Genomic DNA, 18,495 nt, shown 5'->3' with positions numbered 1-18,495 from the left:
TCATCTATTTCTCCAAAATTTCATAAAAACTGGCAGTCATATTTCATTGTGATTTTAATTTAACTAGTAATGAGGTTGGTGAACTCTTCACTGTTTTTGATTATTTATGTTCCTTTTTCTCTGAATTGCTCTTTCTATTATTATGTGTCTTTTCATATTGCTATTCAGGAACTTTTGTGTGTGTTGGCATTAACCCTTTTACTATAGTATATCTGGGCTAAGCCTTCACTGTTGTATGTGTTGAACTTATTTTGCTGAAATTTGCCATTTGCTGTGAGTCTGTGGTGAGTTTTTCACTGTACATGAAATTTTCATTTTATAGAGTCAGATCCATGGATCTTTCCCTTGATGCCTCTGAGATTTTGTGTTGAAACATCTTCTTTACCCTGACATTATATAATAAAATTACCTTATATTTTCTCTAATATTTTCATAGTTAAAATATTTTATACTTAGATCTTTAAGCTACTTAAAATATAGTGAGAAAGGACAAGAAAAAAAGAATAGAAGGAAAAAAATGGAAACAAAGTTTTTGTAAATAAAGAGGAAAGAGGGGTCAAAGGGAGGAGGGGAATGGGAAAAAAGAAGCAAGATATATCATGTACAGGTACAAATTCCTATGATGCATATTATCATTATGTATATCTAAAATGTACCAATACACAAATGTACCATTTTTGCTTTAAAAAAAAACCCAAACAAAAAGAACTGGGGATGTAGCTCACTGTGAAGACCCTGGGTTCAGCACCTAGTACCGCAAAAGATATAAATTATAGATAACTTTGGGGCCTGGATCTAGGAAGAGCAGGCTCCTAGAATACTAGAATGCAGAGAGAATTTTACTTTTAATTTTGTAACATCTGTGCTGTTTGCATTTTATATATATGCATATATATATGTTTTACTTTTCACTTTTCATCATCTTCTGTTTGGGAAATCCATTTGCATGGAGTTGAGTTAATCACACATCTCTATTCATGATACATTATTATCATTAAGCCAAAGCTTCCTGTTATTTTGTTTGCAAATTGTTTACTTTTAAGCTCATATCCTCATTACTTATTCTTTTCCTCCCCATAAACCATCATTGTATACATCCTTTTGTATATGTGTGACCTTACAAAATGTATATTGTTTTTCATGAATAATTTTAAACTTATGCTAAAAAAAGTATGGGGAGAGTACTGGGAGATGCAGATATACATCCTCACTATTTTCTTCTAGATGGAGAGCCAATTAACTTTGTTCCTTTTTTCAACTAAACCAGTCTTTTCTACTGATTTAAAGTATCACCCCTGGTGAATTTTTAGATTCACACACACACAGATTTGTTTTTGGGCTTGCCATTGTTTTCTACAAAATTATTTCTCAATTCCTGTACTCCTTTATTTACAGTAAGGCAAATACTTTCCCCTTCATGACTTTTTCCTCCTTTATAATTCTAAATATTTCTTTGATGTTTTTATGAGTATATACAGTAATTTATGAGAATACGTATTTTTGAAATATTTGAAAACTAAACTTTCTAAAAGTTTACATGGTTCCTATCTATAAAGAGGATTATTTTTGAATTCCAGAATGACACTTATCTTAAACTTGAAACTTTATTATGAATGATAGATTCCACAGTGGGCAGTGCCAAGTGTGTCCTATAATCATGCTGCCTTGTACTGGCTCCAACACACAGAAAATCCCTGTCTTCCCCACCAGTACAAAGCTATAACCTGCTGGTTTACATTTCAGTGCCTCCTCCCTCTGCTTCTATTCTTTGCATAATTCCACTCTCAGGCAAAGTCTGGATGCTTCTTCAGAGTCACAGCCTCCTTCCTAACCTCTAACCTCCTAGGTAACTTTAATACATATGTGTGTGTGTGTGTGTGTGTGTGTGTGTTTCTAACATGTATTAATTGTACTAAGTTTTGATTAACATGCATTAATTATATCCAGGAGTTTCTAAGCAAAATATGATTTATAATTTTTGCACTATGATCTAATAATTTAAGCTTTAAATGATTGATCAAATCAAAGATTTAAAGTGACAATATATGCGATCATTTCTTTTAAAATTGGACATTATGTTCTACAATTACAAAGTTTTTACCCTACTTTATTATCATTTTCTTGGGGAAAATAAAATTCAATGTATATTCTTTTCACTTTTGGTATCTTTTCTAGGAAGTAGAGTTTCCCTTATGGCATGGATACTAGTTTGTAGAATTAATCTATGTTCACATGTCCAAGGTCATGTGGTTGGATCTAGCATCCAAGAACTTCAACTAAAGACCTAGTAGACAAAGTATTAGGTAATTGAGTATCTTTCTTCAGTCATCTCTTATGCTACAAATTTTTGTAATTAAAAGAATAAGCAAAGGTCTGATTCAGTTGTGTGAAAGTCTGCTTATTCTTTTTTCTTTTTGCAGTTTATTTTTGCTCATTAAAGGAAATAACAGTAAAAAAAGCAATCTAGGCAAAGGGAGGAAATATTTCCAAGTGAAAGAAAACATTTACATGTGATAAGAGCGTTAGTTTCTAAAATATGTAATTCACATATATGTTGTATCTACATAGGCAAAGTCTTATAGCTCAATTTTAAGAAATTCCAAATAACTCAATTAAAATATGGACTTGGTCACAACTTTCTCCAAAGAAAACATACAAATGACCGCCAATATCTGACAAGGTACTCAACATCATTAATCATCAGGGGAATGCAAATCTAATCCATATGAGAGATCACATTTCACCTCCTAGAATGGCTATTATTTTTAAAATGCCACAATTAAACCCAATGTTTTGGAAAATTAATATGTACATATATATTATGTATTGTATATACATTATATGTGTATATTATCTATATATATACACACACTGGTAAAAAAAAAAGGAACCAGTGTTAGGGAGATTGTGGAGAAGTTAGGACACATACAGTGTTGGTGGAGGGCTGGGGATTTAGCTCAGTGGTTCTGCCGCCTGCCTTCCAAGCGCAAGGTCCTGAGTTCAATCTCTGGTACCAAAAAAACCCCCAAAAAACCAAAAAACAGTGATGGTGGAAATATAAATTGATGCAGTCACTATAGAAAATATTATTCAAAGTTCTTCAAAGTTCTTCATAGGATCCAGCAATCCTACTCCTGGTTATGTGTTCAAAAGAAATGAAATCTGAGTCTTGCAGCACTATCTGCTCTTCTATATGCATTGTAGCATTCTTCACAATGGCCAAAATGGGAACAACTCAAATGTCTATTAAGAAATGAACAGATAAATGAATGTAGTATATACATACAATAGAATATTATTCTGCCTTAAAAAGAGGAAAAATCTTAACATTTGTGATAATATGGATGGACTTGGAAGACCTTATTCTAAAATATAAATCAATGCATGATTCCTCTTATATGTGGCATCTAAAAATAGACAAATGTAGAAGTAGATGATAGAATGATGGTTACCAGGGGATGAGGAGAGTTGTTGTTCAATGAGTGTAAACTTATTTTTTAAGATGAGTGAGTTCCAGAGAACTTCTGTACAGTTTAGTGCCTATCTTAAACAATTAGGTATTTGGCACCTAAAAAATTATCAAGAGATGTGTTAGGGTAGGGTGTCTACTTGATTAGATTTAAGAATTGTCCAGGGGATTGATGGAATACATTTATGGGTATGTCTGAGTGGGTCATGGATGTGTGGCCTTAAGGTCTACATCTGGATCCTCACTCCTTTTCTCTGGTGCTGCTTTTCTGCTCTGATTCTAGGCCACCATGAACTAAGCACCTTTGATCAATAACTCCCTTCCACCACGATATTTCTGCGTTGGAGCTTGCTTACCATGGACCGAGTCCCCTGAAACCATGAGCTAAATCAAACCTCTATTCCTTTAAGTTGTGAGTATCAGATGTTGTGTCCCAGTGATGGAAAGTGACTAATACAAGAGGTTAAATCTCATGCTAGGCATTCTTACCACACACATAGAGGAAACTTTTGCAGATGATGGATATGTTTATTTCTTTGATTTTTTGATGGTAATATGAATGTATACATATGTTTAAAGCCATCAAATTGAACATGTTAATAAAATTCAATCTCTTATATACTAATTATACTTCAATGAAGCTAGAAAAAAGAAGAGAATAAATAAGTGTGAATGTGCTTTTTAAATGTAGTTGTTAGGATGAAGATGGAGAATATAAACATGTCAGAAGAAACACATCAAGAAATCAAAGAAGGATTAATGAGTCTGTCTATTCTTTTCTCTGAAGATATTATCTAAACATCCCAAATGTATTTACACTAGAAACTTTTCTGTTCTCTTAATCAAAATGAAGGCCAATTTAAATGCCTACAATTTAAACTCCACTAGAGGAAATGGCCTCTAATGAAGTACATTCTTCTCCTTTTAAAAGTTCCTCAATAAAAAAGCATCATAAAGAATAAATGCATTTAAGACAACAAACTTAGGGCATTAGTTCCTGATGGGTTCACTATATGATTGAAAAATGTAAAAGTCACATACACGGCACACTTAAGAGCAAACACAGCAAGACACTAACACTCCTGAATCATCAAGAAGTGAAAATCACAGGATATCCTCTCACCATGAGGTGAGCCAGACAAGAGTGAGGCTGTCACTGTGCATACCACAGAAGCACTTAAACAGCCAGATGTTCATCCAACAGAAGTGAAATGATGATTCATAAATAAAAGAAAGTATAATATTATCAAAGATGTAAGAGTACTTCATGGCACCAAAAAAAAAAAAATGCTATTGCAACATGACAAACTTGTCCAAGGATTGGAAAAGAAAGAGAAGACTAACCTGGGCATAGTGCTTTATAGTTCATGAGATGCTGTATCATATTTTGTCTTCACAGCAAAATTATCATTTTTATTTTTAATTAATAAGCTGAAGTTTTACGAGGTTAAATATGTGAACGAAAAACTGCATTTCAAAGATTCATTTATTCATTCATAAGAATATCTACTGTGTCAGGTATAGGTAAGTATAGCTGTTTCTTTAATTTGTAGTAATATTATTTTTATTTTATGGCTTTGATATAGAAAAGGTAAGGCTGTGCCTACAACTCTGGAATTTAGAAGAGTTTCCATTTTATTCTTTAAGCAACATGTTTGTTTTTGAAAGCCAATGGACAAATGCTTCCTGGCCTACAGTGGATGTGTGACCAGGGTCTGATGAAGGACGGTGCAGTTCCCAGGACATAGGAATGTGGCTAGGCATAGAGGGCCCTAGGTCTAGCTTGTTGTCCCATATCATGGGGATTTTTTGAGAATCCCCCTTCATCACCAGACTTTGCCCAGGGACGCTATGGAAATCAGCTCCTTCAAACTCTTCAGGTGAAAATTCTTTGCTTAAAAGTAGTACTATGCAGAAGCCCATAATATGTTAAATGAAAAGAAAAGCAGAATGAATTTGGTTGAAGAGGAGGAGAAGGTAAAGGCAGAATTCTGCCCTGTGCAGAGTAGGTGCTTAAATCTTAAATAAGGAAATGTCTGTATCTGTCCCCACCTTCTTGGCTAACTATATTAACGTGACTCATGTCCCATTAGTCTGGGAATAAATATATTTGTGACATGCAGCTGTCTATCCTTTGGAAAGTAAAGTGCCTCACCTTGCTGGAGCCAATAAAAGTGGGCATTTCACATGCTAAAGATAAAGTAGCTAAGAACAGGTGACCATGACGACATAACACAGGCTTGGATCACTCACAAGGCAAATGCACTATGGGGTAAAGGGAGATTCATCAGACTCCAGGAATGGTACAGTGGATACTTCTGGAAGGCCAATGGGAGTTACAGCACAGCACAACTTCTTTCCAAAAATAGTTGAACACTAGGTCAGTCCCCATGGTAACTTCCCTTCTTATCTTATTTCATGACATTCATCCAAGAGCCACACAAAATACACCCCATCCCCCTAAAACTCTATCCATTCTGGAAGCAATTTCAAGTCATCTCTATATCATAAAAAGTGTATTATTCTCTCCATACCATGAATGGGGAAACTTTTGGTCTGCACAATGTGTCTTAGGAAGGAAGCTAGAGGCTGGCTGATGAACATTTGGCCTGTCTCACATGGAAACCAAAAATGAAAGGTGCCAGTCATTTTCTCTGAACTATAAGCCCTGAAATATAATCCCAGAATTTCAGCAGTAAGACAACAAACACTGAAACAAACACACATAAAACAATGTTGAAATTCTTATGGTAGAAACTGAGGTGGGGAGGATTATTTTCCTAGTCCTTTTCCTGCTTTAGCCTCCTCTTAGCATGACTGCAATATTAAGGAAGTGGAATTTGTGCATTTTTGAGTTGTCCCCTCCATCCTTAATAGCTTTTCTCTATGTGAGATTTACAAACAGGAAACTCAGCTCAGAATCACCTTTCTTCCTCTCTCCAAATTTGTAAAGGTTAGAGAGTATCTAACACACTAGGTTCCAGTGGGCGTAGCTGTGTCACTCTGACTTGAGGCTGAGCTGCTCCAAGCTGTCCCTGCTGGGCTTCTGCTGTCCTTTCAAAGGACACATTACGGTGAGGGCAGCTGAGGCTAATCCCTTGATCACAGTGCCAGGGAAAGCTAGTTTCTTCACCATTTATGCAGAGCTTGCCAGGTGCCAGGCAATGTCCTAAATGCTTTGCTAATATTAACTTAGTCCTTAAACTTCTGAGGTAAGTGCTATTAATATCCTGCTTCCCCAGACCCAGGGGTCCCTGGGTACAGAGCTGGAGTTGCAGTTGCCCCATCAGTGGCCTCTTGTCCACCCAGTTAAATGACAATGAGGAACATGTGTAGCTCTCTACAGCCCTGCTTTGGAGGAGTGTTTTCTGCATATGCCTGGAAGAGCCCTTCACAGTGCTGGTTAGGCTAGCCACAGCTACAAGAAGGGTGCTGTCCTTAGAGTGACACCTTATGGGCTCTACAAATTTGACCAGAGCAGCCTTACCCAGTGACCTAGAGAAAAAACTGGATCTTTGAACTTTTCTAAACACAGGGAAGGACATGAGTGCATCCTTGAAAATATCCTAAAGCTTCATCTGTTCTGTTTTTAGGATTTTTCTGAGTCTCCTTGTAAGGATCACTCTCCTGCATGTTTGGTAAGGAAAGGGAGATGGACAGGAAAGGGACTGAGACTTAAATGCTACCCTTGAAGGAAATGCTCTGGGAGCATTAATTAAATCACCAAGAGAGTGCAACCCCAAGAGGTAGATTTAACACAGAACTTCTGCTACCTTATTAAGTCAAACAAGTTAGAAGCCATATGGCTCCTGAAAACTGGAACATATTTGTTTACAAACATACGTAGTAAGTGACAAGATGTATAGAAAATAAATATGACACCCTCTGAAATTTTAAGACTAGTTCTTCTTTATTAAGTTAGAAAATGAAATGGGTAAAGTGGGATCAATCTAAGATGAATAACAATCTTCCTTTAAAGAACTCAGAAAGTTCCATAAATAAAATAAAAATTGCAGTTGGCCATGCAGTTACTTTGTTTTTCAATTTTCTTTTATTTAAGGAGTCATCCTTAACATACATTAGTAATGTTCTATCACATGGTAAAGAATGTTTTCTCATTTCTCACCAGCCTTTTATCCACTCATCCTGGATGAGGACACTGGATGTCAGCACCTCAAAGGACAAGCTGGACTGAGGCCACAGTCATTCAGAAAGTGAATTTATGCAAAGATAGGACAGATCAAAGCCGACAATACCTCGCTATTCATGTACTCTTTCATTCTAGAATCTGAAACCACTTTCCAGACATCACTCTTAATAGGTAGATAGGTGGCATGTATTACTTTCCTCTCCAATATACAGTGTATAAATATCATGGCAGTAGGTGTGCTCTGAGTAAATAATTAGTGTTTTCACCACTGCTTTTTCCTAATGCACAGAGACTATATATAATGCCATGTAATGAATTACTGACAGAGTGAATAACAGACTCAAGGTTTCCTGTATCCCAGTTGAGGCTGGATGCTTATCTCAGCCTTTATCACTCTTAAAAGCTTAGTTCTCTCAATCTTTATTCTAACTTTAAGATCATACATGTTGGCGGTTCTCTGTCCACAGATTCAACAAATTAAATGGCGAAAACAAACATTAATATATTGTAAGGACTGTGATCTTGTCTTTCTCTACATAGCCAAACAATGCCAAAGTCTGATTATCAAATTTATGACTCCATATAGTGATCCTATCTCTCCCTTGACTTGAAACTTTATTTTGCTATCTCCAAACTTGCATGAGCTTTCTCATTGCTGGGACACCCTAAGGCCTCTCTGAGCCTGGATAGAAAACCTCCTTTCAGGCTCATTGCACCTCTCTCTAAATAGCCCTTGTCCCTGAGCAGTGAGCCAAAGCCACAGTTACAGCACAGAAGTCCCAACCCCCCCGCCCCCCGGCTCCTGGATGAAACTTCCTTTTGTGGGTGCCAGGCCTGGAGACAGGAAGCTGGTTGGGGGCAGGCATGGAGAACTTGCCCTGCCAATGTCCCTCTGAGCTCGTTCTCCTGGGGTCCTGGGAGCATCTCTAACTCTCCAAGTCCAGGGCTGAACTCAATACCTGGCCCCACCACCTGTTCCTTCCATGCCCTCCTTTTCTGAAAATGACATCATTGTTCTAGCACTCAAGCCTATCAGTCATCTTTTTCCCTGCATCTCTGTGCTTAATTAACTAAGTATGTTGATTTTTAAAATGCTAACTTCTAAGTTTTCTCTCCATTTTAATTTTCTTGATGCAAACCCTCGTTCAGGCCTATGAACCTCTGACCTACATCACAGAAACAGCTCCATGAGCAAATATCCACTCTCACTTGTTTCTTTCAAAGGATCTGTGCACAGTCAACATCTTTATTTACCTCATCCCTGGGCCTCTGTTCCTGGCCTTGGCTTTAATATTAGATGTAATCTAAAGCTACAGCAGTTATTTAAGTAAAAAAAAAATCACAGTAAAAGACACACTGCCATTAATCCCCTTCAAAATACTTCCCTCACTTCCAACACACTTATCCCATTGTTCTTGCCACTTTCTGAAGAAGTTCTGAAAGTTTTCTTTTGTGTTTTAGTTGCGCTTTTGTAGCAGCCTCAATGTCCTGAATTGATTCAAAACATTTACTTCTCATAGTCTTTTCGACTTTGGGGAAGAGCCAGAAGTAACACTGTGCCAGATCTGCTAAATAAGGTAAATGAAGACACACTGTAACATTTTTATGAGCCCGTCTTTCTGTGGGATGACATTTAGCAGCAGATTCACTGTATTTTTGATCATGCCTCATAAAGACAATCACAAAAGAGGACTTCCAGAACTGCTTCAGAAAGTGGCAAGAATGACGGGGTGTGTTTGAAGTGGAGAGAGGATATTTTGGTAGGGATTAAAGGCAATGCTTCTTTCTCTGTAATAAATTTTTAAAATTTAAATATTCACTGTATGTTTTGATCACACCTTGTATATTCCAGAGTATGATATATATACTGTGTTACTCTAACTCCCACATGGCTCATCACTCCAAATATAAGAAAGAAAAACTTCTTCCCATGCATGTCAGACCCCATCATGAAGTCTTTACCTACAGTGTGTGCCTAGACTTCCGGCTAGAAGGTGTGAAGGGGTAAGGACCTGTACTCAGTCCTTTGGGAAGGTTCCCATGGACATAGGCACAGATTTTTCTTCTAATACTGGCTGAGTCTGCTGGGTCTTGGTCATGCAGCAGCTGATATAGATTGTCAAGGGGCCATTATGCAATTATTAAACCTCTTTAGAGAAGAGTTGAAACTGACAAACATTTTTCTTTTTATCTCATGATCTCTGCAGAACAGAATGAAGTATGGAGTAGATATGAAGGGGTCCTGGCCTGCTATCTGGACCTGGATGAATTTGGAGGGGAGTATTTTGAATAAGCTACAGATGCATGGATGGTGATTTCACTATAAAACTTCACTCTCATCCTGCTAACTTTTATTTTTAACTTAAATCAGTCAAATCAGTGTGCTTCCTTCAACCCTGGTTTTGTTCTCTTCTCCCCTATGTTCTTCTTCTCAAATCAGTCTTCAGCTTAAGGCACAGGGAGAACTGTGCACCAATTCCCTTCTTTCACTTTGTAGGCATCCAATGCAGTAAAAATCAGTCTTTTCTGATTAACTAAGAAAGATTTACCATCTATGCACCCTATAAAACTCCACTTCTGGTAATTTTATTATCAATTAATTATCACATTTCCCTGTTTTTCCAAGGTCCAGGGTAGTCCCTGGGAAGCTTCCTCAAATGCTTCAGGTGGGCAATCCCTGTCTGGGTCCCCTTCCAGCTGCCTCTTATCCTAGAGCCCCACCGAGGATGATGGAGCCACAGCCTACCTCCTCTCTTTCCCTGTGTCACCATAAACATAGTTGGCATTCATCCAACATCAATTGCATGAGATCTGAGGTTTATATTTCTATGTAAGGGATTTAGTTGACTTTCTAATTATTTCAGCGATAGATTACAATCCTATAATGTCCATGTCAGTGGCATATTGCAGACTACCTTATAAAGAAGTTTCTTTATATATTTTGCAGGTTCACTGAAGTATAATTGACAAATAAAAATTGTATGTATTTAAAGTATACAACATGATGTTTTGATGTACATGTTGTGAAGTGATTACCATAATCAAGCTAACTAATATGTCTTACCACTTTGCATTTTTACTTTCTGTGTGCGTGTGTGTGTCTGTGTGGTGTGCACAGTGAGAACACTTTTAGCAAATTCCAAGTAAGCAATAAGGCATTAACTATAGTTACCTTATGTATATCAGATCTTTCTCTAGAACTTAATCATCTTATAGTAGAAATTTTATATTTTTCTCCAGCATCTACTTCCCCTACTCCTCAATCCTTGGCAGCCACCATTTCTCTGCTCCTAAGAGTTTGAGTATTTTAGATTAATCATGCAAGTCAGATCATTTAGTATTTGTCTTTCTGTGCCTGACTTATTTCACTTGGTGTAATGTTTTTCAGGTGCATGCATGATGTCACAAATGACAGAGTTTTGATTTATTTGAAGGCTGAGGAATATGCGTGTATAACGTGTGTTTATTTATTTTACAATTTCAAGAAGTTTCTTTTGATATTACTAGGTCTAGGATGAAGTTCTTTGGGAACTTTGGCTAGCGTATCATTGATTTCTTTTTTTAATGAATTTTATTGGTACACTTTAGTTATATAATATAATGACATTCATCATTGGAAATTTGCACCTTTACATAGTCTCTCTTGGTTCTTATTTTTCCCCATTCCCCTGCCCTCCCTTCAAACCCTCCACCCCTCCCTATTTACAAAGACTTTGTTTCCATTTTTTCATTTTTGCATATTAATTCCATTCCCATCTTTCCTTTCCCCTACCCCATCCCACTTCCCCTTCCCCTTTGCCCTTTTTCTTCCTATTTCACATTATCTATTATACCTTTTAGTCCTTATTTACACTTTCAATTTCTCACTCTAGAGAAACTATTTGGTATTTACACATGTGTGTCCTATTTATTTCACTTAAGAGTATCGCCTCAATGTGCATCCATTTAGCTATAAATGTCTCCAATTTCTCATTTTTTATGGCTGAGTAGTACTCCATTTTATTAAAAAAACCCCACATTTTCTTGATCCGGTCTCCAGTTGATGGGCATTTGGGTTGTTTCCAAGTTTTAGCTATTACAAACGGTGATGCTATGAACATGGGTGCACATATATCACTATGGTATGATTCTTTTAATTCTTTGGGGAAGATACCCAGTAGGGGAATAGCTGGGTCAAATGGGACTTCCAGTCCTAGTTCTTTGAGGTATCTCCATACTGATTTCCACAATGGTTGCACCAGTCTACACTCCCACTAGCAGTGGAACAGTGTTCCTCTTTCCCCACAGGCCCGCCAGCATTTGTTACTGGTTGATTTCATGATATCAGCCATTCTTTCTGGGGTGAGGTGGAATCTCAGCGTTGTTTGTTGTTTTCGTTTGCATCTCTTGAATGACGAGTGATGTTGAACATTTTTTCATATATTTATTTGGTATCTCTACTTCTTTGTGTGAGAAATGTCTGTGCATTTCCGATGCTCATTTTTGAACTGCGTCTTTAAATTTGGGAGGTCTGATTTTTTTAAGTTCTTTATAAATTCTAGATAGTAGACGTTTGTCTGAAGAACACCAGGTGAAAATTTTTTCCCACATTGTAGGTTGTCTCTTATCTTTCTTGGTAGTTTCTCTTGCTGTGCAGAAACTTTTTAGTAGCAAGAGATCCCACTTGTTGATTGTTTGTGCTCATTCACTGGCAACTGAGGTTTTGCTCATAAAATTTTTTCCTACACCAATGTCTTCAAGAGTTCTCTGTTCCAGCCAGTTCAGTGTTTCTGTTTTAATATTTAGATCTTTAATCCATTTTGATTTTTAGATTAGTGCATGGTGAGAGATATAGGTCTAGTTCTAATCTTTGGCAAGTTGAAACCCAGTTTTTCCAGCACCATTTATTAAAGAGGCTATCTTTCCTCCAGTGAGGGTGTTTGGCTCCTTTGTCGAAGATGAGATGGCTGAGTGTGTCTGGTGTTGTTTCTGCATCTTCTAATCTGTTCCCCTGGTTCTCAGGTCTGTTTCTTTGCCACTACCATGCTGTTTTTATCACAGTAACTTTGTAGTATAGTTTCAAATTGGGGATTGTGATACCTCCTGCCATGTCTCTGTTGCCTAGAATTGCTTTTGCTATTCTAGGTCTCTTGTTTCAAATGAAATTTTGGATTGTTTTTTCAAGGTCTGTGAAGTGTGCTGCTATGATTTCAATTGAGATTGCATTGAATCTATATAGCAGTTTTGGAAATATGGCCATTTTCACTATGTTGATCCTTCCTACCCAGGAGCAATGGATGTCTTTCCATTTTCTGATATCATCTTCAGTCTCTCTTTTCAGAGTGCTATAGTTTTCAGAGAAGAGGTCTTTGATTTCTTTTGTTAGGTTGATTCCTAGGTATTTCAGTTTTTGGATGGTATTGTGAAAGGAATTGTTTGTCTTATTTCTCTCTCAATGAGTCTGTTGTTCATGTAGAGGAAATCTATTGAGTTTTAGTTGGAGTCCTGTATGCCTCACTTATCTGTATGTCAAGTTCTTTTCCCCTGCTTGGGAAGTTTTCTGCCACCACTTCTGTGAACAGTGTTTTAATGTCATCTGCACTCTCTCCTGTTTCTTCATTGACTCCAATCAGTCTTATGTTATTCTTCTTTGCATCGTGTAGCAGCTGCTGGATTGATTTCTCATGGTCCCTTTCATTTTAAAGCAAGTTTTCTTTTCCTGGTCACTAATTGCAATCTTATCTTCTATATCTGAAATTCTGTCCTCACATTGACTCATTCTGCTGCGTGAACTTTCAATGGAATTTTTAATCTCCTGGAAATCTGTTTGCATCCGTTTTATCGATTCCATTTGTTTCCTATGTTGGGATTCCATCATGTTCTTCAGCTCCTCTATTTTTTTATCTGTGTCCTCTCTAGATTTATTAATCATATCTTTCACTATGGGCACAATCTCTGCTGTTATCTGAGAAATTATTTCTGATTTCATTTTTTCAAGATCCTCTTTCATTGCCAGTTCAGAGAGTCCAGGTGGTTGAATATCAGATTGTTCCATCTCATTTCCCTTTTAGGTTGCTGTAGGTGATCCAGAAGTCTGTTTTTAAGGCTTGTTTACATGTCTTCTCATTTTCACGGTGGGGGTGGGGTTGGTGTGCTTCTGGCACCCACGCAGCTCACCTTCTCTGCCCTAGGAGCTTGGGATGGCAGTGGGGGAGCTTCCTTCTGGGTGCTGGGACTGGCTCAGCTTCTCTGCCCTAGGAGCTTGGGATGGTGGCGGGGGAGCTTCCTTCCTGGTTCTCTGGCTCTGGGCACTCGGAGGCCATCACACAGCCCTCCAGTGCTGGCCCGGTACTGAGACACTGCTCCACGCCTGACCTCTGACCTGGTTATCTTGGCACCTGGCAGGAAACCATGCTAGTTTTTATAATTATGCATACCTTTATCTTACTGAGATATTTATTTCTACTTATGGCTTCAGATTACTAAATAGTGGTACTTTCTTGCTTGGTGGTTTTTTTTTTTTTCATTCATTTCAATCTATAGGACTCTGTTTAGTATTTCTTGCCAGGGAGATTTAATGGTAACAAATTCTCCCAGTACTCATTTATCTGCCTATCTTAATTTCTTTCTCAATTTTGAAGTATAGCTTTGCTGGATATGGAATTCTTGGTTGATGTTTTCTTTTGTCTTTCAGCACTTTGATAGTATCATGCCAGTACCATCTGTCCTCCAAAGTTTCTGAAGAGAAATCTGCTGACAATCTTATTGATAATACTTTGGATTAAGTTGGTCCTAATTGCTTGCAAGATTCTCTTTTTGTCTTTATCTTTTAACATTTTGATTATAATGTAACCTGTGTAAATCTCTTATTTTATTCTGCTTAGAATGTATTAAGCTTTTTGAATGCTTATGTTCATGCCTTTCATGAAAAGATACCAGCCATTATTATTACTTTTTTTGGAATAATCTCTCTGCTCCTGTCTGTTTCTCTTCTTCTTGCACTCCCTAATGTGCCCCTTGGCCCACTTTATTGTACTCACAGGTTCTGTAAGCTGCACTACTTTTTCTTCAACCATTTTGGTTTCTGTTCTTTCAAATTTATCACTTAAATTGTCTTATTTTCAAGTTCGCTCTTTATTGGTGTTTCCATTTGTTCAAACATTGTTTTCATGACTCTCTCCACATCTCCCTTCAGTTCTTCGAGCATTTTAAAGATAGTTTTAAAAAGTATTTGTCAAAAAGTCCACCATCTCATTTTGCTCTGAGATAGTTTGTATTGGTTTACTTTTTCCTTTCAATAGGCAATTATTTCATGCTTCTTTGTATACTTCATGCTTTATTCTTTGAAATTTGAACATTTGAATTTAATATTAATGTAATAACTCTGAATGTAAGATTCTCCTTTTTTGTTGTTTTTTACTCATTGTGGCTGTGTATGCTGGTGATCAAACTGAGGTGTAAACTTAAAGTGTTTTCAGTAACTTTTAAGCACAGGCAATGACTTTCCCGATCCCTTCTCAATAGGTGACTGTTTTAAAAATACCTTAGACTCCAAATTCTATCTTTCCAAAAGGGAAAAGAGAAAAATGAAAAGGAGAAAAAAAAATAAAAGGGTACTGGCTATTTAAATTCTCTAGCCATTGCTTAGATGGAGAACGACTCACAAAAGTGGGGGAGAAAGATGCAGTAAGAACTGCCTCCTTGTGTGTATTACTCTGAGGTCACAGGCAGCAAGCAGCATCTGGAACTCAGAACTGTAATGTTTGAAGGATAGGCAGCGTGCAAGCTGCTCCAGGAGCAGGGCCTCTGCTGCCTGACACAGGACAGGGGATAGGCAGCTTTTACCTTGCTAGTAGTTGGAATTGATGAAAATTGACCACAATGTACCTGGCAAGTCTTTGCCTACATGTTGCAATCCTTTGATAGGCCCCTGAACAGTTAACCCAGACATTCTGCCTGTGCAATGGTTGTCCAGGTGGGGAGACAGATCCCTGGTGCTTCCTACTCCACTGTCTTCCCAGAATCCTCTCCCTCAACAGCTTGGTTTAAAAAATTCCTCAATCAGTTTAAGAGTTTCATATGAGAATTTCCAAAAATAAAGCAAACCAAGTGAAAACCTAGATTATCAGGAATGAAAAATTAAGGGATAAAATTTTACTTAAAATTCAGAATGATTCACTTTCTAAAATGAATGCCCCTCAGGCATTTAAACATATGACACAATATATGATTCAATTTGTTAAAATTCAATTTATATACTATGTGCCAGGAACCCATTTATTAGATAAAGTGAGATACACCCAAGCTTGCAAGCGCATTCCCCAAAGAGGAATGGTTAATGCATTTAGAATAAAAATAGAAAAGAATACGAGCAATGCTTAGCATGAAATCTCATGTTTATTTTAAAGGAACACAGGCATTGCACTAAAGAATACAATGAAACATTGTGTAACAATGAAACATTAAGACAATCATTGGTTCTATGACACTGACCACAAAAGTGTTTTAAAAGAGGGGAGTTAAAGATTTAAAAAACAAAGAAATCTCCTTGAGTGCATTTAATTAGACACTTCAAAACCAGAGCAGAAAGCTTCTTATCAGTACCAAGTTTATGCAGTTATTAAGCTTGAAGGTTGAATATTATTTTGCCACAGGCAGTTCAACTAGCTGTGTGGTTGTTGTTTGTATAAATGCCTCATTATGCATAAAAGCGGCAGGAACACCCTGCATTTACCTCACATTTCTGTAAAGAAGTCATTACCAGTAGCATCTACTTCAATGTTCCTCCCTCTCCCATATGGAAATCTCATTGATTTTGCCAGTGTTTACAAGGGGATCATAAAATCCAGAAACTATTGATTTCAGCAGCTCAGGTATGAGCCAGAGCTGGGCAATAGGGATTAATTACACTAGAAGAGAGGAGGAATCTAGGGTTATCTGCAGAGGGACTGGGTCTTTCTGCTTCTGGGAAGCTTCTGGAATAAAAGGGGGTGATGGAAAGGGAGGGGGAGTGAACTGCTTGATTAAAAATGGCATCTTGCTTGCTCTGAGCTTTCAAAGTAGGAGAAAAGATTAGTGGCAAGAGAGTATGTGTCACCAAGCAGGTACACTAGGCAGAAGCTAGAATATGCAGGTGTGATATTCTTGAGGACATGGAGTATGTATCATTCATGCTTGCTGTCTGACAGCATACACAGAGACTGAATGATTGACTTATGCTCATACCAGCCATCAGAACAAAGTAAAGGCTAAACCTAGGCCTTGCTTGAGGCTGCCTTTCCTTCCTTTTCTTTAGCTCATTTTGCTGGTGCCAGGCCCACACAATGCATCTGAGGTATGAGCATCACAGTGCTGACAGTGTCATCCCAGGGGCTTCAACAGTTGGTCACTAAATGGCAATCCTGAGGGATTTTGCCTTTTGGCACTGGAGATTGAATCCAGGCCCTCAGACATGGGCAAGTGCTCTACCACTGAGCTAAATCCCTAGCCCTTTTTATATTATTTTGAGATAGGATCTTGCTCAGTTGCCCAGGCTGGTCAGCCTGGTGAGTAGCTGGGATTATAAGCATGCACCACCTCCCCACTGCCCAGCATTGGCTCTCTAAGGAGCTCTGGTAAAGAGCTCACCACAATGTGACCACCATGTGTCTTGACAGGACTGTGCTCTCCAGCTTAGATTGAGGCTTCTTCAAGTCATATCAGTGCAGGTGATTGATACAGTGCCTCATGCAGCCAACAGTTATTAAGCATTCTCTCTGGGTGATTCCTGGGGAGCAGGGGAGTTCTTGCTTCCTTCATTGAATACTTCTTTATAAGCAGATTCTAGAGATAGACTTGTGAAGATGGGGAGAGGTTCTAGGCATGGGAGAAAATGGAAGGGAGGGGAGGGAAGGTGAAGTAAAAAAGATCAAGATTTGATGTGTGTATGTACCAGTATCCCACAATGAATCTATCCATTACATATAAACATAAACTAGTAAAAATAAAAAATAATTCAAGGAAAAGGTATGAAAAAGAAATTAAGATGTGTTTTGTACAGGTACCAACTCCCCACAATGAATGTAATCATTGCATATTTACAAATATGTACTAATAACAAATTAAAAGTAAATAAACAAAAATAGTTTCCATAAAAAGTAATTATGTAAATTGTTAATAAAGAGAGGAAATGTTTTAAAAATCAGAATTCCTTTCCAGTTCATCATTTCTTTTCTTTTTTGTTTTTGGTACTGGGAATCAAACTCGAGTCCTTGTACTTGCGAGGCAGGTGGCAGAACCACTGAGCTAAATCCCCAGCCCATCCAGTACATTTCTTGTTCTTCAAAAATATAATTTGTCCCAGGAGTGTATATGCAGGGCCTCAAAGCTTTGAGATGAGGAAGGGCTTAGGAAGCTGAATTTTTTTTCCCTGATAAATATAACTAAGATAATGTCATGAGATTCTAACAATAGAAATATTTAAAAGGAAGCTACAAACTACTGCCACCTTCTTGCCTGGCCATTCATTACACTGAATGCCAGGATATTTTTCCAACTTGTGCTGGGACATAAAATGTAATTTTTTGCTGCATGGAGAACAAGGAAGAATTTATTGTCACAGACAAGGTGTGATATTAATGCCCTGAACTAGAGCAATGCAGTAAGGACAGCTGGCAAGAGTGGGTGGAAATAAGATTGCAAATGACAAAATAATAAGATTAGAAAATGACTGAATTTTGGGGTACACAGGAAAGATAATATTGAAAGACCACTCCATTGTATTCTTTAAAAAAATTTTTGGTATTATACACATCTTACATACTTTTATTAGCATTATGAAATATATCACAAAATCCAGCCAGCTGGGCTTTACTCTGTCTAATAAAATGATAATAAGAAAACAATCAACATGTCCACA

The 18,495-nt window shown here is 37.5% G+C and overlaps 1 protein-coding gene across 2 annotated transcripts in view; it reads right to left on the bottom strand.

Annotated features, from left to right (window-relative positions):
* Positions 1 to 15,878: 15,878 nt before the first annotated feature.
* Pacrg (parkin coregulated) overlaps positions 15,879 to 18,495 on the bottom strand; it is a 349,369-nt gene continuing 346,752 nt past the window's right edge. The window contains exon 6 of one of the 2 annotated variants that reach the window (XM_087188174.1): positions 15,879 to 17,453. In XM_087188174.1, coding sequence (XP_087044300.1) covers positions 17,341 to 17,453 — 113 coding nt within the window. In that variant the 3' untranslated portion in view covers positions 15,879 to 17,340. The remainder of the gene's footprint in view (positions 17,454 to 18,495) is intronic. The other variant, XM_004869057.3, reaches the window with a different exon arrangement.

Source organism: Heterocephalus glaber, unplaced genomic scaffold, assembly GCF_053883595.1.
Source record: "Heterocephalus glaber isolate CG9 unplaced genomic scaffold, H.glaber_assembly_v1.0 deba00001523, whole genome shotgun sequence".
NCBI classification, from domain to species: Eukaryota; Metazoa; Chordata; class Mammalia; order Rodentia; family Bathyergidae; genus Heterocephalus; species Heterocephalus glaber.
The sequence above is the reverse complement of the archived record's forward strand: the minus strand, read 5'-3'. Positions and strand labels throughout refer to the sequence as shown.